Genomic DNA, 23,425 nt, shown 5'->3' with positions numbered 1-23,425 from the left:
TAAACTGCCCTCTCTTTAAAATGGTTACCAATCAATTAGTGATAAAAGGGAATGGATAGGACAATAAAAGTTCATGTGGATAAATCTAACAAACTGTTCCAGCATAGCTACAATGTAAGCATTTTCCTGGCAATCTGCAAAATTGCTCAGGTTATGGCCTGTCCACAAAATGCAGGACAAATCCATCCCTGCCATCACTGCCCATTCAATTTACTTGCAATTATCAGCAAAGTGATGGAAAGTGTCGTCGACAGTGTTATCGAGTGACACTTATTCAGCAGTAACCTGTTCACTGACACTCACTTTGGGTTCTGCCAGGGTTACTCAGCTCCTGACTTTATTACAGCCTTGGTCCAATCATGGATAAAAGAGCTGAACTCCAGAGGTGAGGAGAGTGGCATCAAAACAGCATTTGACTGAATATAGCATCGAGAAGCCCTGGCAAAATTAAAGTCAACCGGAATCAGAGGGAAATTCTCCGCTGATTGGAATCATAGCTCACACAAAGGAAGATGGTTGTGTTTGTTGGAGGCCAATTATCTCAGTCTGATTGCTGCAGGGTTTCACCAGGGTAGAGTCCGAGGCCTGACCATCTTCAGCTGCTTCATCAATTACATTCTCTCTGTCAGATCAGAGGTGGGGATGTTCGCTGATGATTGCACAACATTCAGTACAATTCACGACTCCTCAGGTACTGAAGTAATCCATGTCCACACACAGCAGACCTGGACAACATTCAGGTTTGGTCTGACAAGTGGCAAATAACATTCACACCACACATGTGCCAGACAATGGCTATCTTCAACAAGAAAGAATCTAACCATCTCCCCTTAACATTCAATGGTATTACAATTGCTGAATCCCCCACTATTAACATCCTACGGGTTACCACTGATCAAAAAGTGAATGGATCAGCCTATAAATAAAGTGGCTACATGAGCAGGTCTGAAGCTGGGAATTCAGCAGCAAGCAACGCATCTTCTGGCTCCGCAAAGCCTGTCCACCATCTCCAAGGTACAAGTTAGGAATGTGATGAAATACTGTCCACTTGTTTGGATGGGTGGAGCTTCAACAGCACTCAAGATGCTCAAACACACAGGACAAAACAGACTATTTGCTTACCACACTTTCCATCACCTTCAACATTCCCCTGCTTCACCACCAACGCAAAGTGTACCAACTACAAGTTGCACTGCAGCAACTCTCCAAGGCTCCTTTGACAGCATATTCCAAACCCACGACCACTACCAGCGAGAAGAACAAGGGCAGTAATGCTTGGGAACACCTACAGGTTCCACTCCAAACAATGTATTATCTTTATTTGGAACCATATTGCCATCCCTTCACTGCCACTGGATCAAAATCCTGTAACTTCTTTCCTAATATTACTATGGGTGTACATACACCATACGGTCTGCAGTGGTTCAAGGCAAAAGCTCACCACTACCTTCTCAAGGGTAATGAGGGATGGGCCACGAATGATGAACTAACTAGCAATGGCCACATCCCATGAATGAATAAATAGAAAAGATAAATCTATTGCAATGATCAAACTAATATAAAAGGGTTCACTGCAACGGGCAAGCAAGTAGCTTAAAGCACCCTCCTGGGTTCAAACAAGTTCCGATTTTAACTTGCTCTTAAGAACATGAGTAGGCCATTCAGCCCATCGAGCCTGTTCCACCATTTAATATGATCATGACTGATCAGACACTTCAATGCCTTTTACACCCACTATGCCAAAAACCCTTTACATTACCCTCGGCAAATGAGGATAACCTGGAAATCAGAGGGTCATTCTGAAAGTATTCAGTCCTGATTCTGATAGCATAATTGCTGTATGTTTGCAGTTTTAACTGAATGCCTGATCAGTCATGATCTTACTGAATGGCAGAGCAGGCCCACTGGGGCCGAATGGCCTACTCCTGCTACTAATTTGTATGTTCGTATGTAGGAGAAAACCTTTATGGCTTCACTGCCAGCCCAGCAAGGCAGGAGGAGGAGACAGGGCCAGAAGAGGTCCAAAAAGTAAATGATAGAATCCCTAAAGTACAGAAGGAGGCCATTTGGCAAATCGAGTTTGTACCGACAACAATCCATTCAGGCCCTATCCATGTAACCCCATGTTTTTACCCTTCTAATGCCCCTAACACTAAGTGGTAATTTAGCATGGCCTATCAACCTAACCCGCGCATCTTTGGAAGATAGGAATTAGGAGCAGAAGTCGGCAAATTCTGCCCTTTGAGCCTGCTCCGCTATTCAATCAGATCATGGCTCGTCTCTCGCTGGTTTCAAATCCACCTCCCTACCTGTATCCCATACCCCTTTTTTATTAGAAATATGTTTATCTCCCTCTTGAAACCATTGAATGATTCAGACTCCATCGCGCTATGGGAGCAGCAAGTTCCACAAATTCACCACCTTCGGCGAGAAGTAGTTCCTCCTCATCTCAGTTTTAAATCTACTGCCTCTCAACCTATACTTGTGACTTCTTGTTCTAGATTGCCCAATAAGAGGAAACATTTGGTCCACATTTACTTTATCAATCCCTTTTAAAATTTTATGTACCTCGATCAGATCCCCTCTCGTCTTTCTAAACTCCAGCGAGTACAAGCCAAACTGTTTAATCTCTCTTAACACATCAACGCCTTTATTCCTGGAATCAATCTGATGAACAGTGTGGGAGGAAACCAGAGCACCCGTAGGAAGCCCACACAGACATGGGGATAATGTGTAAATTCCACACAGACAGTCACTCAACTCCAGAATTGAACCTGGGTCCCTAGGACTGTGAGACAACAGTGCTAACCACCTATTCTCCTTATTGAAAAAAAACATTCACTTGCACTTCCTGGCACTAAATAAAATAAGGCAGCCCGGCTCCTGGCTTCCCCCTAAAACAGCAGGGCCTTCCTGCAAGTCTCTCCCAACCATTTGCCTGAGTGTTAGAAACAGAATGCTGACCCAGCAATGACTGCCTGCCACATGACACTGCCCACCTGCTTCTCCCTTCTGGTTTTGGGTGATTCATTGATGAGGCTTTTGCAAGTGAGTCCCAGGAGTTAAAATTCCCCAGTCCTCCACTGCAGTGGTCATAACGGTTTGCCGTCGGCCTTGGCCCTCGCCCACATACCTCCTATTTAAGAAAAGCTCAAGAGCTATAGAATTTAACCATGTGAGCTTGTATCAACAACATTTGGATTAATATCAATATGAAACACTTTGGTATAGATATGTCTTAGAATCTTAGAATATGTGTGCTTGAAAAAGAGAATACAGACCTGACCCAAGTTTGGTAACAAAAAGGCTTCACACTAAAATAATCAAATTTTTAGTTCAAAACTCATAAGATCAGATTGCATTTAACACAAGAACATATTGCCAGTTAAGCAACATCTTTCAAAATGTTGGCTCTTTCAATTTAAAGTGACATGTTTGTATCTTCTCAGTTTTTTTTGCCAACTCGCTGAATGATTTCACAATCATCTTTATAACATTCTTTCCTGGTGCAATTTTGCAAAGATTTTTCATTTATTGAGCTTAGATGTATTAATAATAAAGGATTTTTTTGGGAGAGATTCTTCATCTTTTTGAGCTGAGACAACGTGTTGGATTTTCATCTTTGAGTTGGGTAGCCAGCTCAGCAATCCCGCCTCAGGAGAAAGTGCCTGCAAAAGAATGTTTGTTCTAGAGCAACGGATAGTAACTACAATCAGGCCTGTTGCCCCTGAAAAAAGAGCTGAGGCAGCCATGGGTGCTGACGGGTGCCAAGGCGGGCTATTTAAAAGCCTTGATGCTCTGAATATATGTCCTAGTTACCTTAAAATCAATAGAACAAAAACAGCCCTCTAGCCCTCGCCAGGCTGCTTGGACAGCACCTTCCAAATCCACAACCACTACCATATAGAAGGACAACAACAGCAGATTTATGGGTGCATAACCACCTGGAGGTTCCCCACCAAACCAGCCACTAACCTGATTTGGAAACATTTTGCCGTTCCTTCACTGTTACTAGATCCAAATTCTGGAACCCCCTCCCAACAGCACTGTGGGTGTACCTATACCACATGGACTGCAGTCGTTCAAGAAGTCAGCTCACCACCATCTTCTTAAGGGCAATTAAGGGTGGACAATAAATGCTAACCTCGTCAGCAAGGACCACATCCCAAGAAAGAATTTTTTAAAAACCATCACATCCCCTCACTCCAACACTCTCCATATGCCTCATCCATGCCCTACTGTAATAGCCTATGTGTTATTCATTCATAAGATTGTTTTTGTTACCACCATATAAAATTGTTAATCACCCAGATCCTTTGAAATATCAGTAGCAGAAACTACAAAAACTTGAAACCTCTTTATCCTAGCTAAATAATTGTCCAATTGACAGAATAGATCAGAGAGAAAGATCTGTCAATCATGCAATATTTTCCCTGGGGCAGTCATTTCCTCACAATAATGGATGTCTGGTCTCTCAGCCAAGCCTCATTACACTACTGATCCATTACAGAATCTGGAAAGATGTATTACTTGTGACCAATCCAATTCTCTATCAGAAGTGGTGCATAATGGGCAGCTGGTCCAATATTGCCCGATTTACATCACCACCAGTAGTTAAAAGGATGTGTTCAGCTCAGGAATCAGTTTCAGTTTGTTATTGAGCAGCAGTTTTTAAGCTGGACCAACAAGAATGCCAGGCCAGTTTGAAGCTATCACTTTATGTAAACAATTGTACAGTGAGATGCATCAAGAAAGGTAATTATGTCATATGCTGTTTATTTACCTCCCTTATTGACGTAAATTCACTGGGTGGTTCAGAGCCTGCGTCTGAGCAAGATCAGAGCATTTATTTAGCTTGCATTTTGTAAAAGAAAAATAGCGGATGTGATACATTCCAGAGACAGTGTATTGCTTACCTAGATATTGGGATGGTTAAGATATGCTCTGAATTGTAAGGGGTGGTAAATGGCTTGTGATGGTTGGTGTGAGAAAAAAAAATTGAAAAAACCCCACAATGATCATATTATATAAAAGAAAGTTGCATCATACATTTGTGGCATTACTTATATATAATAATTAGTGTTTTAGGAATATTACATTTGTTTAATAAGAAAAAAATCAAGAGCGTGCCATTCATCAGTTCTTTGCTGGATATCACTGAATAAGCTCATTTACTTTGGGAATAGTGGGGTTTGGATTGTGACAGGAACATTTGGATTCATTTCTGAAGGTTTGAATGGTATTTTCACTGACTTCTACAATCACTATTAGTGTGGTTTTATTGAAAGATCCAATGCATTTAACCATGCCCCTTTTTTACACCTTTAGTTGAAGAAGATAGCACTGATGTATATAGCAGACCTTGCAGTTCTCAAAAACCCACCTAATGTCAAACTGGCATTACTAAGGTGTTCTAAAGGCAGTAAACTGACATTAGTGACACATGTGTTTTGCTGACTCCATCACCATGTCTTATTAGACAGAATGTAAAAAACATTTGAGTTCTTTGTTGCTCTTGTTTTGAATTACCCTTTTGGGAGCTCAATTCATTTAGTAAGCGAGCACCTTTAGAGTTCTGCTACTGGTTAGTTGAAACCGTAGCAATAGCTCAGCTACCACTTACTTACTTACAAAGTAAGTCAAATACCAAATTGACATGAAAAGTATAGTAGAACTATTTTGTTCCTCGTGGATCCTCTTCACCACTACAGAAACAAAACCTTACTGATGCATTGGAGGCCCAGGACCAAGCATTAACTGAGGGTACAATTGTATTGTCACTATCACCTAGTTACTGCACTTTGAGTGATAGGCCTCGTGTTAGAGACACAGAGACCTAATCATTGTTCAGTGCACACATCCACAATGGCCTCACATTGCAATCCAAATAAAGCTCGTTTTACATACTGCAGTGAGATTGCCTGAAAACTACATCAAGATCTCTGCAAGGGAGATAGATGGCACAATTTAACACTGGGCAGTTTAGGTGTCGACATAAGAGTGAGATGCATCATTAATTTGTGCCAATCGGGTCCTATCACGTAATTAGGATACATGGCAATTTTAATGGTCTACTGGCTGGAGCAACTACCATAGTCATTTTGACCAGTTAAATCTGACAGGCGGCCTCAAAAGCAAAGTTAAATATTAAAGTCCAAAGATGCGCGGGTTAGGTTGATTGGCCATGCAAAATTGACCCTCGTGTCAGGGGATTAGCAGGGTAAATATGTAGGGTTACGGGAATAGGGCCTAGGTGGGATTGTGGTCGGTGCAGACCTGATGGGCCAAATGGCCTCCTTCTGCACTGTAGGGATTCTATGATTTTTCTATGAGTCAAACAGGAACAAGAATTTTCTCTGAGCTCCTCATATAAAGTTGGGACCCCTGTCAACCTTGGCTTCCTCCCCATTGCCAATTCTCAATCCCTACCCACAACTAAAATATGCACAGCTTCTAGGCTGCATGATTATTGTCAGCCAGCATCTGGCTCGTTGCCCATGTGTGTCTGGTCAGGTGAATAGCTGGCCAGCAGGATGTTAATGTGACCTGAGTGCTAAAACTGTTAGGGCCACCCAGTGGTTCAATTCACCTTTTTGCTTGCTAGTTAAAACCTACGTCCAAACCTTGAAGACACAAAACTAATGCTGAAATTCTATGGAGTCAGATTAGAACTTTTGCATAAATTTGTGCATTCTGGTTAATTTTAAGCACTTTCATACTTCACAATTGGTAGTCCAAAAAGGAAAAGCAAAAATTGACATTTATATTTTCAACAGATCAACAGTTCCTTAAAGGCTATCTCAACAACTGCTCTTCCACATCCAATCAATCCCTCCCAGTTCATAAATGTACTCTGTTTCCTCTGGACATAGCTTACAGCAACATTGTACCCCATAAAACAGTTAGCAATGGCAAGCATGAATACCAAAAGGAATGATCATATAGACAAGCCTCATAGAATTCTTTGAGGAGTTAACAGACAGTGGATAGGGAGAAAACAACAGATGCAATGCATCTGAGCTTTAAAGGGGCTTTGACAAAGCACCACATGAGAAATTAAAGTGCATAGGATTACGGGGAAGAGAGCAAACTGGACTAAAATTGTTGGAAAGGTAAAAACTCAGTGTAGGAGTTAAGCACTGCTTTAGAAGTGTTTTCAAACCTGAAGATGTCAGTAAAATTGGAGGGATGCAGTATTGGATGCCACACCATAAAGAGGATATCAGAGCTTTAGAGAACATACATATATTAACTAGGGTGCGACCTGAATTCAGGAAACAGAGGTACAAAGCAATATGATAAAGTTATGAAGGAATGGGATAGAGTAGATAGAAACAGACTATTTTGAGTGGTTTAGGGATCAAGAATGAGTAACCATGGATACAGGATTAAATGCAAAACATTTAGAACAAAAGGTCAGAAGAATTACTTGCCAGAGTTGTGAGGCTGTAAATCTGCTTCCACAGTCAGTGGCTGACAAAGAATAATGTTAGAATTTCCGATTAAATGGGCTGGGTGGATGAAGATAAAATGGATAGACAATGTAATAATTGGGGGGTTCTTCATCATGGCCACTCCATTGCCAGTAAAATAAGGCGAATTGAGAGAATAAAGGTGGCACGGGTGTTTTTCAAACTTTAATTTAAAATTTCTAAATATTTCACATTATTCATGTGTGCATCATCATTTGTTGAGATTAGCTTAGTCAGAGAGCTAAATGTACTGACACTCATCATGGTTTGCACTCATTGATGGTTACAGGGGAGTCGGGACATTTCTTTATTGTGGAAGAAATAATGATGTATTTTTGCACTCACTCGCCTTTGAATATTCATGTTAGTATCCAATATTGTACTCACCATTCTGTGGGAAATGGTTGAACTTGCAAGCTCAGCTGGCTCTCCCTTCTATGCATTGTGAAAGACAATGTCCGATCAATCTCAGCAGGGATCACTGAACTGTTCTGAACTCAAAACCCTATCGGGATTCTGTCAGCCAACACCTGGAGATGGACCCAAATGTGGACAGCACTGACAGTGTCCTTTAGGCCCCTCATTTTCATACTTTCACTGAATGACCCACCACCATTCTCCCACACCCAGAATGCCATGCCCTTCCTTCTTCTATTCCAGCATGTTCCTGCCCCCATCCTGTCCTTCCTTAGATCCCTCTTCCATTCCTTCATTCATTTGACCCCTCTCCACACAGTGCCACCCTCCCACCCCTGACTCACCCTTGACAGTACAGAACCTCCATGCAGGCCATTCTCCTGCTCTCCTCCCGTCTGCCACAGAGTTCAACAAGGAAAACACCCAGTTCAGACACAACTGCACAAAATCGACTGTTACCCGCCACCTTCAAATGAACATGAACCCAAGTGCCAGAGGTGTGCCTTTTTCATAAAGATAGAGAGCAGTTTTTAAAAGGTTTTGCTAATGAGTATTTATAGCATGCAGATATATTACAAGTGGGAACCCACGACAGGACAGAGTGAGACCTGACAAGCCACAAACATGCCACTGACCGAATCTCTGCATCTGTACCCTCTGTCAGGAAATCAAAATTTCGACTTTTGCCTAATTCAGTCACCCAGCTCACCAAGTTTCCCATTCTTGCAGATTCCATAAAATCGTCCCCTCCTCCGCCCATATAGGTAATTGCATGAGCAGATCACTTGTCTGCATTAGAACCAATAAAACAGTCATAAATGAAATAAAAATCGGACAGGTGGGACTCCTTTCCACCAAATTATTGCTTGTACATCGAAAACAAAATTTATCCCATTTTTTTAATGCAATGAGCTCTTACTCCCTGATCAATTCAGTTTCTCCTTATGATTAAGCTGTTGATTTCAATTTGTGTATCGTTCTCCAAATCAGTCTTTCTATTTAAAAAAAAATCGACCTTCCAACCACTGTTAAATATAGGCAAGAACAAGGCCACACGGTGTTTATGCGAGCCTTCACCTTAGATATTAAATGGCATACAGATAGCACATCTATATGAAAGAGTTGCCATCATGAGGTCACCATTGGCTTTTTCTGAAGTTGTCTGTCTGTTGTACTTGTGCGTTTCCTGACATTCCATCAATGACTACACTTCAAAAGTACTTTGGGTCATCCTGAGGCCTTGAAAGTCATGATGTTAATACATGTTTTTTATTTTATTTACATATTTCACAGTAGAGTTCAGTGATTGTGAAAAGGCAAAAAGTTAAAAGGGTGGAACAATGACTGGAACATTGCAATGGTTAATATGTGCAAAATACTTACATCTCAGTTTATCCAGTATCTTCCCTCCACATATTGTTGCTAATGCCACTTTCACAGCAAAAACCGATACCTTGCCATGGCCTTCTCTGAAAAGTTAATCAAAAATAATTACATTTTAAACAAGTCAGTCTGCCATCATTCAAAAGAAACCAAATAAACAAAACCATTTCTGCAAACAGATTTAGATCTTAATGTCACTAACATTGCAACGGCTATGAGAAGAGGAAAAGTTTTTTTTCCTCAAGTTATTTTAATACAACAGAATGTTTTAGCAACATTTGCTCTGGAATAAAAGTATAATATTGCTGGAAATCTGAAATAAAAACTGAAAATGCTGCAAAAACTCAGCAGGTCTGGCAGCATCTGTGGAGAGAGAAAGAGAGTTGACATTTCAAGCCTGTATGACTCCACATATTTCAAGCCTGTATGACTCCAGATCACCAACAACCTGTCCTGGTCCCCCCATGCCGACACTATAGTTAAGAAAGCCCACCAATGCCTCAACTTTCTCAGAAGACCAAGGAAATTTGGCATGTCAGCTACGACTCTCACCAACTTTTACAGATGCACCATAGAAAGCATTCTTTCTGGTTGTATCACAGCTTGGTATGGCTCCTGCTCTGCCCAAGACCGCAAGGAACTATAAAAGGTCGTGAATGTAGCCCAATCCATCACGCAAACCAGCCTCCCATCCATTGACTCTGTCTGCACTTGCCGCTGCCTCGGCAAAGCAGCCAGCATCATTAAGGACCCCACGCATCCTGGACATTCTCTCTTCCACCTTCTTTCGTCGGGAAAAAGTTACAGAAGTCTGAGGTCACGTACCAAACAACTCAAGAACAGCTTCTTCCCTGCTGCTGTCAGACATTTGAATGGACTTATCTTGCATTAAGTTGATCTTTCTCTACACCCCAGCTATGACTGTAACATTACATTCTGCACTCTCTCATTTCCTTCTCTATGAACGGTATGCTTTGTCTGTATAGCGCGCAAGAAACAATTCTTTTCACTGTATGTTAATACATGTGACAATAATAAATCAAATCAAATCAAGTCAAATCAAATCAAAATATATTGGACTCAAAATGTTAACACTCCTTCTCTCCACAGATGCTGCCAAACCTCCTGAGTTTTTCCAGAACTTTCTGCGTTTAATTTCTGTTCTGGATCCTGAACCTATTTCTGCTGTCGTATGTCTGACAGCATTTGTGGAGAGAGAATAGAGCCAACGTTTCGAGTCTAAATGACCCTTCGTCAGAGCTAAGAGCAAAGAAAGTCAGATGAGATTTATACTATGATGGTGGGGGGGGGGGGGGGGTCTGTAATTGGACATAAGAAATGTAAATGATAATGAAGAAAGCTGAGAAAGGTGCGAAATGTCATTGCTAGATGATCTTGGAATCACAGATTTCTTTGAAAACTTAGGAGCTACAAACTGACTGTTCTACTATGACTGCAGGTTGTGAATCTGAGCTGCATCAAGCCACATTCTCGTCTTTTCAAAACAAAAGATTGCTATAATGAAATTAGGACTATAAAAATTGGTTCCTGCAGCTGAGTCTGCACAATCTCCCTGTGTCTGCGTGGGTTTCCTCCGGGTGCTCCGGTTTCCTCCCACTGTCTGAAAGGTGTGCCGGTTAGGTGCATTGGCCATGCTAAATTCTCCCTCAGGTGTACTAAAACAGGCACTGGTGTGTGACGACTAAGGGATTTTCACAATAACTTCATTGCAGTGTTAATGTAAGCCTACTTGTGACACTAATAAATAAACTTTAAACCTTACTAAAACAATACATTAATTCTACACAACAACAAAAAGCATTGGAAAATCTCAACAGGTCTGACAGCATCTGTGGAGAGAGAATAGAGCCAACGTTTCGAGTCTAGGTGACCCTTCGTCAGAGCTAAGAGCAAAGAAAGTCAGATGAGATTTATACTATGATGGGGGGGGGGGGGGGGGGGAGCTAAAATTGGACAAAAGAAATGTAAATGATAATGAAGAAGACTGAGAAAAGTGTGAAAAGTGTCCATCAAGTGATTAGAATGTGTGAATGGCAGAACAGAGGTACAGATTGTTAAGGGACTGCCTGAGGAATGTGGCACTTGCCCTGAAAGTGGGGGATATTGGGGGCAAGGAGAATGAAAATGGAGAAGTGGTAAAATGGAAGTGAAAATGAAGGGTGATAAAAATGGATGAATCAGATGGAAAGAAGTCGTAAAATAAATGGAAATGGGAAGTTTGATTGATAGTTCCACAAGGTTATTAAAGGATTAGTTGCCTTTGATGTGGTGTTGTGAATACAAATGTATGTGGGATTAAATGCTTGAGGGTATTTAAATATATTGAATGGACCTTTTTGTATAGTTGAGTCTGTGATAGATACTTAAATCATTATTTTATCTCAGCATGACTTCGGAGGTCTGCCCATGGTGGGTATTAGATGAGTTGGCATGGAGGATGTTTGGGCAAAGGGTGGTGGGGTGGCAGGCTGGTGAGTTGGCACTAAATAGGCAAGGGAGCTATAAGGGGGCATGTGGAATAGTGAAGGGTCATGAGTTGGCATGGAGAGTATTAGGAGCCATTGGGGGTAGTTAAGGGGCATGCGTGTGACATGCAAAGTGAATGGAGACAGTGAGGGAGAAAGACTAGAAGATCTAATATTTAACAACACCACTGGGACAAAGTCCCAGAAAACCAAGGCGGGCTTTGGCACTCAGCTACTGCTGATCTGTGTCTGGGGCAGCAGGCCCGGCGACAGCACATACCCATCACCAAGATTAAAAATTGTGCTGTTCGAGGCACTTTCTCCTAATGCAAGTGCACGGAGCCAGAAAATTTTGTGACTCACGCTACTTGTCTCCTAGGTGAAAATCCAACCCTTTATATCTGAAGTTATTTGGTTCAGCAACTCAGCATGCCATTAACTGCTTACGTGTTAAACAAAAGATTAGGACTCAGACGTTAATTAAGTGGATAGTAATTTCATTACACTGTGTCATTCTATCCAGCAATGTGGGAAGAAAAGAGGGGGATTGCAATTTTGTCTTATTATGTTAATGTCCTCACACTGTACCCCTGCTTCTCAAAAGTTGTGTTATTGAAAATTTCTTTCATATTCCTTAAGCTGGCAGTTTGCAGAGTGTAGCTATAACGTTAGATCTTCCTTTTCAATGCACCTGGCAACTCCCCATGAGAAAGGGGAAGATCCTATTAATTCTCCTGGCTTATGCCAGCGGGCCCCATCCCTCCACACCCAACCACCACCATCCTCCAGACTGTCCAACGTTTCCTGGGCAATACTTGGTTGTGACAGCGAGCAGGCAATCAGAGATCAATATCAATCCCATTATTGAAGTAAGCCTACTTTTAAACATGCCAAATTCTCTTTCCTAGCAAGAATGTTTCAGATTGACATGAGTCAATTTGTCTTAAATGGGTAAGTTCCTTTGTTAAAATAGCTGGCAAAGAAGTGTCATACCCATGAGGTGCTCATCCACTAATATTGCAAATAATTACTCTGAGGTTTATATTACACATGCTTAATCACTTCTGAAATGAAGCCCAATGCTACTATGAATCCAAAAATAGAAGCTATGGCAACATTTAGAAGTCCAACTGATTTAGCATTTTCAATGACCATAGAAAGGTTGTAATTCTTTTTGTAATTGCTGTAAGAATAATTCACAGAACAAAATTTTGCCGGTGATCCAATGAATCACTTTCGAACAATTAACTCCAAATTATAATTTAATTAATTTCTCAGTGATTACATCGTAGTTATCAAGATGTCATTAAATATCAATCACATGGAACACCCTAACTATCATTGTTCACTTGCTACTGAACTTTATGTATGATTAATTATTTTCCAAAGCTTTAAGATGTTTTTGAGAGATGCGCTTGACTGGCTGAACTGTGATTAGTTTTCATAAATCTATTCTACGCAAATGTCCATCTGAAGTATAGTTGTATAATTTCATATTCATGTCTGCTACATGAGCACAGCTCATTGTCAGTTCCATGGGGATGGTCCGTCTAAGAATTTATTTAAAGAAACTGCAAGGACAATGGACCTATTTTAAAACAGACATCCAGATTTGTATAAAACATAAATCTGATTATTATTCTATATATCTTGACTCTTACTTTTTTTGCCTGCTAAATAAATTGGAATACCATTTCAAACCTACATATGGTGATCCAATGGTCTGAGATGACAAGGGAACATGCATATCCTATGTACTTTCTGATGAGTATTTTCCTGCAATCTGGATTGACCTGGGTTATGCTGTCCTATGATGTGGAGATGCCGGCGTTGGACTGGGGTAAACACAGTAAGAGTTTTAACAACACCAGGTTAAAGTCCAACAGGTTTATTTGGTAGCAAATACCATTAGCTTTCGGAGCACTGCTCCTTCGTCAGATCCACTCCATCTGACGAAGGAGCAGCACTCCGAAAGCTAATGGTATTTGCTACCAAATAAACCTGTTGCACTTTAACCTGGTGTTGTTAAAACTCTTATTATGCTATCTTAACCATGGAATAAAAGTAAATTCTATTCCATGGTTGGGTTAGCATAATCCAGGTCTAGCCAGATTGTATAAAGATGCAGGTTTCAATTCATAATGGAGTTAATCTGCTTATGGAATCAGTTGTGCAACCGTCCTAGTAGAAAACCTGCATAAATGCATGCTTCCTTCTGTCAAAATACCACGAATATTAACATCTTGGGGTTGTGCCAAAATTGGAACAGCTGTCCCATGAACTAATCAAGCAACAGGCTGGCATTGTCATACTCACAGAATTATATCATACAGCCATCACCATACCATAGAATCCTACAGTGCAGAAAGAGGCCATTTGGCCCATTGAGTTTGCACCGACACTACGAAAGAGCATTCTAGCAAGGCCCATCTTCCCTGCCCTATCCTTGTGACCCAACACATTTATCATGGTTAATCCACCTAATCTGCACATCTTTAGACTGTGGGAGGAAACCGGAGCACCCGGAGGAAACCCATGCAGACACGGGAGAACGTGCAAACTCCACACAGAGAGTCACCCAAGGCCGGAATCGAACCAGAGTCCCTGGCGCTGTGTGCCACCTATATCTCGACATTGACTCCAGATCCCATGAAGTCTCGTAACATTAGGTCACACATGGGCAAGGAAACCTCTTGCCGAATATCACCTCTTGCCCTCGTAGAACTGGTGAAAATCACTTGGAAGGGCACTGAGGATATCAGGGACACAGAATATACTCAAGGTTGGAGACTTCAATAGCTATCACCAAGAGTGGTCTGGTCACACCACTACTAACCAAACTGGTCAAGTTCTGAATGACATAGATGTGAGATTGGGATGACAGCAGGTATGAGAACACCAACACAAAAGGAGAAACCCACGATCTCATTCTCATTAATCGGCCTGTTGCAGATGACTGGTAGGAGTGAACACTGCATTATCATTGTGGAAAGAAAGGCCCATCTTCACACTGAAAACATGCTTCAGTGCTATGGTAAATCAGCAGCAGCAGAATTGTATTCCACCACAATTTGTAATCTCATGGCTCACATACCCCTCAATCTGCTACATCATCAAGCCACAGGAGCAACTCTGGTTCAAAGAGGAGTTCAGGAGGGCATGGTAGGGGCAGTCCCAGGCATACCTAAAAATGAGGTGAAGCTACAACACAGGACTACTTGCACGCCATACAGAGGGAGCAGCATGCTAGAGACAAAGCTAAGTGATCCCACAACCAACGGTTCAGATCAAAGCTCCACAGTGCTGCCACATCCAGTGTGAAAGGCTGTCGGCAATTAAATAACTGATGGGAGGAGGAGGCTCAACAAAGATCCCCATCCTCAATTATGGTAAAGCCCAGCATATCAGTGCAAAATACAAGACTAAAGGGCTTGCAACTGTCTTCAGCCAGAAGTGCCAAATGGATGGTTCATCGCAGCCTCCTTCTAAGGTCCCCAAAATACAGATGCCAAATTCAATTTGCTGCATGTGATTTCAAGAAATAGCTGAGCACACTGGATACAGCAAAGGTTATGGGCTCCAACAACATCACGGCTGCAGTGCTGAAGACTTGTGCTCCAGAACTAGCCTCGCCCTAGCCAAGATATTTCAGAACAGCTAAAACATGAGCATCTACTCAACAAAGTGAAAGACTGCCCAGATATGTCCTGTCCACAAAATTACCACCCCATCAGTCAACTCTCAATCATCAGCAAACAGAAGGTGGTATCAACAACACCATCATCAAACTCTTACTCAGCAATAACCTACTCATTGTTCTAAGGGTTTGTTCAGTAAGTCTCATGAAGAGATTCAGAGACTTATAAGGTTGAACAATACTGTTTATTGGTCACTGAAAAGGTTAATAAACCACACAAGTTTAAAAATCACATAAGCTGCAAGTTGCTAGACTCAGTCACACAGGGAAAGCTATGAGAAAAACCACAGGTCTTGATTAAAGCATACCCAGATAAGTGTCAAGGACCATAAAACTCCGAGTTACAAGGGAGGCTTTAGTCACACAGTATGTAGCCAAGAATTCAATGGAATGATTTGTAGCTGCAGCTCATGCGTGTCCATTAGAACACGGAACAATGGAAATGGGAGGACATGGGAGGTTGGGCTTTGGTCAGACATATAATTATCATACTCGTGTCTGGAGGGTGATCGATAGTAGAGAAAAACAAAACACTTACTTAATGATATTATACTTCGGTATCTGCTTCCACTACCTCCTTGGGGAGGGAGTGGAAGCAGATATGATGGTGACTTTTAAGGGGCGTCTTGACAAATAGATGAATAGGAAATGAATAAAGGGATATGGTTCCCAGAAGGGCAAGGGGTTTTGGTTCAGACGGGCAGCATGGTTGGTGCAGGCTTGAAGGGCCGAAGGGCCTGTTCCTGTGCTGTAATTTTCTTTGTTCTTTAGGTAGACATGCACAAGTTGCAATTGGACAATTATACCCTTATTTAAACCAATAATCAATAGTTGTGAGTGGACATAGATAACCTCTATACAAATGTATATCTCTGTTTGGTATGTGCTAATTACTTATAATCGAATCTGGAAGTATATCTGTTTGTGTAACTCTGTATCCAGTGCTCTAGCTATAGCTCATAAATAAAAGGCCAATTTTAAAACTCAAATTCTTTGCCTGGTCACTTGAAGGGAACAAAAGTCTGTAAGGAGCTGACCACCAGCAGCTCCACAACACACATAAGTTTATAATGCATACAAGGTATAGCCGAGACTATAAGCTAACCCTATGCTTACTGCCACACTGGTGTCTCCATTCTCTTAGATGAACCCAGGTCTCTTGTCACATCATACTGTGGGTGGTACTGTTCTCCAGTCCCATACATGCCACACCAAATACCTTTACACTACATTCACCAATGCTCAGTTTGGGTTTGGCTAGGAGCACTTGACTCCTTATCTCATTGCAGAAACATGCAGGGTTCCACCGCCAATCCTGGTCACTATCTCTGCGATGTCGGAGGAGGACACTGAAGATGTATCGTGGCTGTCACCCACCAGTGCAAAGAGACACACTTTGATGGGTGGACATAGCAGGCAGGCTTCTGGGTCACTATCTGGTGAGCACCACACTGCTCATGATGCACATCAGGCAGAGGCAAGAACATCTCAGAGATCGAACAGTTTGATGTCTGCTGGATCCCAGGACTCAGCTGTGCCCTAGCTAGGTGCCATACCTCTGGAGTTGTTTGTCCTTCAGCTGCTTGAGATGCAAAGGCAGAGCCGGGAATTCCAGGAGGGATTGTCAGCGACATTCCTGCAGCTGCAAGGCCAATGGAGGAGTCCCAAAGCCTTCTGTCACAGGAGATTGTTCCGGCAATGTGAGGCACACAGGCCAACACTGCAAGGTTGACGGCTGCAGTGGAAAGCCTGGGGTTTCAAAGTCAGATCCATGTCGGGAGATGTCAGAAGCATGATTCAATTACTGAGCACCATGGCTGATGGCTTCAACAGAAGAATACAGTGCTCAACCTCACTCAGACATGAGCTGGGGAGTCAGCATGCTGGCATCAGACAAACAGGAGTCAGATATTACCAGTAGCTGAGGAGCATTACAGATCATTCCTCACTTCAAGTCTTCATCACCCTCCTGCACTGACTGGTGCAGCCTCCTGCACGTCCTCCTCATCCGAGGACATGTGCTGCTTCTCCAGATCATCATTTGAAAGCTCTGCACCTCGCTGCTTGTGGAGGTGTGGAGGGTGCAGCAGATATCCACAATGCAGGAGACCCTCTGGGGGCTATACTGTAGGGCTCACCCAGACCCATTAAAGCAATGGAAATACATCTTTAAAAGTCCGATGAAATGTTTGATGACCTGAGCGAGTTGCATTGTGTGCCTCGTTGCATCTGGTCTCTATTGCAACATATGGCCTCCTCACAGGCGCCATCAGCCACGATCTGAGGGGATCACCTTGGACCCAAAGCACCATCCCTGTAGCCTGGGGTGTCCTTCATAGAGTCCAGGAATCTAGGACTGGCCAAGTACGAAGCTCTCATGCACCCTCCCTGGAAGATGGGCACATACTAGCTGGGGATTTAGGGAGGGAAACGCCTTCCTGTTTATGAGGGAACTCCCTGATGCCATGGGGCACGAAGAATGACATGGGTGCATTTTATTGCCCCCTGCACCTATGGCAGATCCGCTGTCTGCCTGAACCCTGTAGATCTCTTAGTTCTATGTGGCCTGGCCCCAAAGTGAATGTATTCACCCGCCCTTGCATACAGTACATCCGTGACCTCGCAGATGCACTCATGGGAGAACGCCTGAGAGATTGCACAGAGGTCCTCGTTAGAGCCCTGGAAGGAACCTGAATTGAAGGAATTGAAAGAGCCATTCTTGTGGGCCTTGGGGAACTGCCACCCCTCGCCATTTATTACCCAGCAACCAAGCTGACAGCCCTGTCACCCAAAGCTGAATCGCAGCCTTGTCTCTTAAACTATGGGAAGTTGGTGGTGCTAAGGGTTAATTCCTGAAGGCCAATTAGTTCTACCTGCATGAAGCTCAGAATTGTAACTGGGCACAACTTTCTGCTCCTTCAGGGAGAAGCACTGCTAATAGGCATCCTGCGTAGTCAGGCTGGAGAACTCAGAGAGCTAATAGATGTCATCCCTCCTTACTCAGACCTACTGAGTTGCTAACCCTCAGGTGGACTAACTCCCTAATACTGTATACCACCCCCCCCCCCCCCGCAAAGACACTTACACCCAACAGCTGATGTCCTCTTTCTCCTATTCTCAAACCCACAAACCCCCAGAACTACCCAGTGGTCCCTGTCCCCTTGGGCTCCCTGGTGCTCAGTGGAGAGAGTGGTGCCCACCTCCTTCCTCCCTCTTGGAGGTCATCGCACCTGGTTCCCATTTTTTAAAGAGCAGCAAAGAGATTCACATGGCATGACATCATAGCTGGTGGGTGGGAAGGTTCGTTAAGCACACAAAGTAGATTATAATGAATTCAAATTCACGCAAATAAGGCTCACACCCTTCCTGCGCGTGAACCTGATTGTGACATCCGCGGTGGGAGGGAGTGCTGCTGGGGTGGTCGCGTTCTGAAATCTTGTCAGCGCAAAATTCTGTGGCTAGCAGGGCCACTAAATGCCGCCCCCTTACGTTAATTAAGCCCCTGCCAATAACAAAGTTAACTAACTAAATTTAGCAATAATATAAACCAGCGAGTATAGTTCCTGCGACACCGTGAAGGCATTGCAGCAGACTGGGTGGTACATTCCTTTCAATTATTATCTGCTGTTTTCCTGTGAAGAATTAGAACTACATTTTGGACATGATCACCAATGAAACAGTGATATCTGTTGACAAATTAGACTTCAATTTTCAATAAATTGTTTTCTGGGATTTTGCTAGTAATTCAGGAACTGGTTTCCACAATTACAATTTATAAATTACACTGTGAAAATTGTAAATGAGTGGCCTACATTTTGTAAGTCATTTTTCTATGCTGCGTATTTAATGTCTATATCAGCTTAAAGCTGAAACTTCACTTCCAGCTGATATGAAAAATGTATCAGTTAGACATTCAGTCACTGTAAGCCAGATTCTGTAGAAGGGGACATATGGACTTGAAACTTTAACTGTGTTTCTCTCTCCAAAGATACTGCCAGACCCACTAAGATTATCCAGCATTTTCTGTTTTTATTTCAGAAATTCCTGCATCCACAGTATTTTGCTTTTATTACTGTAAGCCAGTGTCTCTCATAATTTACCCTACTCCTACAAAAAAAAGAGTAAATGCTCTGACTCATCCTGAGCAACAGTCATCGTGCAAGATGTGTTAGTAATATATTGGAATTCCAATTCTCGGCAGGGAGCTGGCAGACAAACACGCAATATTTAGGAGCTTCCTGCCAACAGCAGGGAGAAGGTGAGGTCATGTCATTTCAAGGCCAAGATGGATGGGTCTGAAATAAGGGGAGTTGGGGTGTTAAGTTCTTGAGGCAGGGGACACCTAAGATTTCCTTGTGGGACCCAGAGAAGCCTGGTCCCACAAGGAAATGAAGAAAAATAAATTATCTTAACCATCACTTGTCATTCAGGCTGCTGCCAAGGTAAAATCACAGTTGACCCCTGATGATTACATATGGTAACAATGATTTTGACAGATTTGGGCAGATGTCCTTGCAAACTGCTCAGTTAAGAAGGTAAAAACTGTACGCAATCAGCTCCCAGAAACACCAGGGCAGGTAGTAACCTGGACAATTTCAACTGCTCACCATAGCCCTCCAATGTCAAATGTCTGCCAGGCAAATAGGGTTAAATAAATTGCTTTATATAGGCTTGCATGACTAATTTATTCTCCATAAACCCCTTTCCCCTGTCTCCTCTACCCCACCTGCATCAGAAAGTTCAAGGAGCTTAAGGATATTCCGTCATTAAGTTAAAAACAATTCAATTGCTGCCTCTGTAGCATCCCTCCATCCCACTATATCACCAGGCTAATTTTCCACTCAAGCTCCCCCTCTGCCCTAACCCTGAGCCTGCATTTTCTCTAGATTGCTTCCTACTTCCCCTCATACCCTCTGAGCTCAACATGTCCATTATCCCCACCTTCTGTTCACTCTACCTTTCTCCCACTAAACTGTTGATCACCCAACACGCCTTCCTCATCTGCAAATTAGCTAAAAATTGTTAACAGTTCTCCCTCTTCAGGTAAGTTTCTCCCCCCTTGAAATTTGCTGTCAACATTCCTGTCCTCAAAAATCTAATCATCGACTCCACCTTCCATGTAATCTACCGCCCCATCTCCAACCTCTCACAATATCACAGAAAAAAATATGAAGTTACAATGAAATATTATAGTCTGGTTCTCTCTCAGACCACAAATGTGGCCTGTTAAAAATTTCTCTTCCCACAAACATTCTGTCACAATTTCAGTAGAAAACGGGAACACATTTCAGAACAAATATATTCCACTCACTGACAGCATCCATTCAATGACTGCACAAAGAGATTGTTCACTGATTTTGGCACTGTTATTCCATGCTATTTCACACTAACGGAAATTACACAACATCTGGGAGTTCTGCCAGCGTTCAGGTTATTCTTTTTGGGAAATAGAAAATAAAATTACCGATGCATGCAACAAAGCTAATCTTATGCAAAGCAAAATACTGTGGATGCTGGAAATCTGAATTAACCGAAAATGCTGGAAACACTCAGCAAGTCAAGCAGCATCTGTGGAGAAACAGGTTATTTCACTGCCATTACTCTTCCAGGAATGCCCACCTTAAAGGGGTTCTGCTCTTCTCTCCAAGATGATTTTCATTTATCTCTTTTATCCTGTTCACACTCATTGTTTCTTTTTTCTCTTTTAATGTTTGATCAGATTTGCTTTCACAGCCACATCTTCCCACAGATACGTCTACTACACTGCCTCACACCCTGCTTTCTGTTAGGATTCTATTTCATTCTCCCAGTTTCTCTGTCTCTGACGCATCCATTCTGACAATGCAATATTCTACATCAGTGCTTTTGATATATCTTCCTTTTTCCTCAACCGAGATCCCGCCAACTGTGGTTGACAGCTTTCAACCGTGTCCGTCTCGCTTTCTTGCTCTTATCCCTTTCCCTCACTCCCAAAACTATTGAAGTGTTCCCCTTATTCTCATCTTCCACACCAGCCTCCATATTCAATAGATCATCCTTAACCATTTCCGTCACATCCAGCATGTTGCTATTACCAAACACATCTTCCCTCTCCTGTCAGCATTCGGAAGGGACAATTCCTTCTGTGACATTCTATTCTACTCCTCAATAACCCTGAACATCCCTCTCTTAGCACCTGTCCATGCAAGTGCAGGCGATGCAACACCTGCCCTTTCATCTCCTCTTTCCACAGAGTCCAAGGCCCCAGAATTCTTTCCAAGTCAAACAGCAATTTATGTAAAAGCAAAATACTGCAGATTCTGGAAATCTGAAAGAAAATGCTGGATAAGCTCAGCAAGTCTGGCAGCATCTGTGAAGAGAAACAGTTAACGTTTTGAGTCCAAATTATTCTTCTACGGGTAGAAATATAATGAATTATACATAGGAGAGGTGGGTGGAGGAGTTGGGGCAAAATAAAACATTAGACTGTGATCTTTCCCCTCCATCTTGATCCCCACTTTTGTAGTTTGTTGTTTTTCAGTTCCCTTGACCTGCTCCAACATAACCCCAGACCATGGCCACCTGTCCCTAGTTGTTCAGTTTTGCTCCCATCAACACATTTTACTATCTTACCTTTTGCCACTATTAGCACTCTCCAACCCTTAGTGGCAACATAGACACTCTTCTTTTCTTATGTCCATAGCACCTTTGTCTATTTCTCCTTTGCCCCAACCTTTTCCTGTTCTATTCTGTCCCACCTCCTTCACATTGCTTCACCCACCTCCTTACCATATGATTCATTACATTTCTATCTTCCTTCAGCTCTGTAGAAGGGTCATTTGAACTTGAAACATTAACTTTGTTTGTCCCCACAGATGCTGCCAGACCTGCTGAGTTTATCCAGCATTTTCTGTTTTCATCAGTAATTTATGTATACTTCTTTAATTTTTGTATGCTACATTACTTGTTCACAATGCAGCCTGCTCTATGCCGAGGAGACCAAATCCAGATTGGGCGACTGTTTTGTGAAACAATTCCATTCACTTTGCAACAGTGACCCTTAGACTCACCAGTCATTTTAATTCTTCACCTTGTTCTCACACTGACCTCCCTGTCCTCAGCCTCCTATAGTGTTCCAGTGAAGCTCAATGTAAGCTTGAGTAATAGCATCTTATCTTTTGATGAAACACTTTACATTGAACTCAGCAATTTCAGACTGCAACATCTGTCCCCATTTTATTCCATTTTTCTCTGCAGTGTTTGGTTTTTCTCTTGCTTTTGGACAGCAGCCTCTGCCATTCACACCTTTTCTAGGCACAACTTTTGTTCCTTTACTTGTCCCATCACCACACTCTTTGGCTTTGCACCACCAACTCTATTCTCATTTATTCTCTTCATTCTTCCACCTTTCACAGCCCTCCCTTTATTTTTCCTTTTTTCCACCCTTTAACTTGCTTAAATCTATTACATTTCAAATGTTTCCCAGTTTTGATGAGAGGCCATCATCCTGACTTTCTCTCTCCACAGATGCTGTCTGACCCGAGTATGACCAGCAATTTTCCATTTTTATTTTAAACCTCATGTTACAATCCATTTTTTTCAGAAGGAATGTCACAAATAAACAGTAGAAAATCTTCAGACCTTGCTTTCGTGTGACCGTTAAGAGAGTCTGGACAATTGTAGTCAGGCATCGGAACTACATTAAAGTTCAAAAACTAAGATGAATATACAAATAGAAACTGCTCTAAAACTTACCCATCATAGGCAGCCAGCAGAAAGTTCAGAAGTAAACTAATGGACTGCTCAACATTTATTTGGTGGGTGGTTGGCAAGCGTTTGTTCAGCTGGTAAAGTATTGTGGAGATGATAGCTTCCAAGCGAGCCACACTGAGTTCAGCATTTGGATCCATTGTATTTAGCCCATTTTCTCTGAATGCCTCAATAATATTCCAAACGTCTACCAAGTGCACTAAACAAGTAAAAAAAAAAGT

General features: G+C 42.3%; 1 protein-coding gene across 19 annotated transcripts in view; it reads right to left on the bottom strand.

Moving 5' to 3' along the window:
- dtna (dystrobrevin, alpha) overlaps positions 1-23,425 on the bottom strand; it is a 268,122-nt gene that overhangs the window by 118,748 nt on the left and 125,949 nt on the right. For all 19 annotated transcript variants that reach the window (XM_078216104.1, XM_078216118.1, XM_078216109.1 and 16 more), the window contains 2 exons: positions 23,190-23,403; positions 9,273-9,358 (listed from right to left, as the gene is read on the bottom strand). In XM_078216104.1, coding sequence (XP_078072230.1) covers positions 9,273-9,358; positions 23,190-23,403 — 300 coding nt within the window. The remainder of the gene's footprint in view (positions 1-9,272; positions 9,359-23,189; positions 23,404-23,425) is intronic.

This window comes from Mustelus asterias, chromosome 7 (assembly GCF_964213995.1).
Source record: "Mustelus asterias chromosome 7, sMusAst1.hap1.1, whole genome shotgun sequence".
Classification (NCBI taxonomy): domain Eukaryota; kingdom Metazoa; phylum Chordata; class Chondrichthyes; order Carcharhiniformes; family Triakidae; genus Mustelus; species Mustelus asterias.
This window is presented reverse-complemented; position numbering and strand designations above follow the sequence as displayed.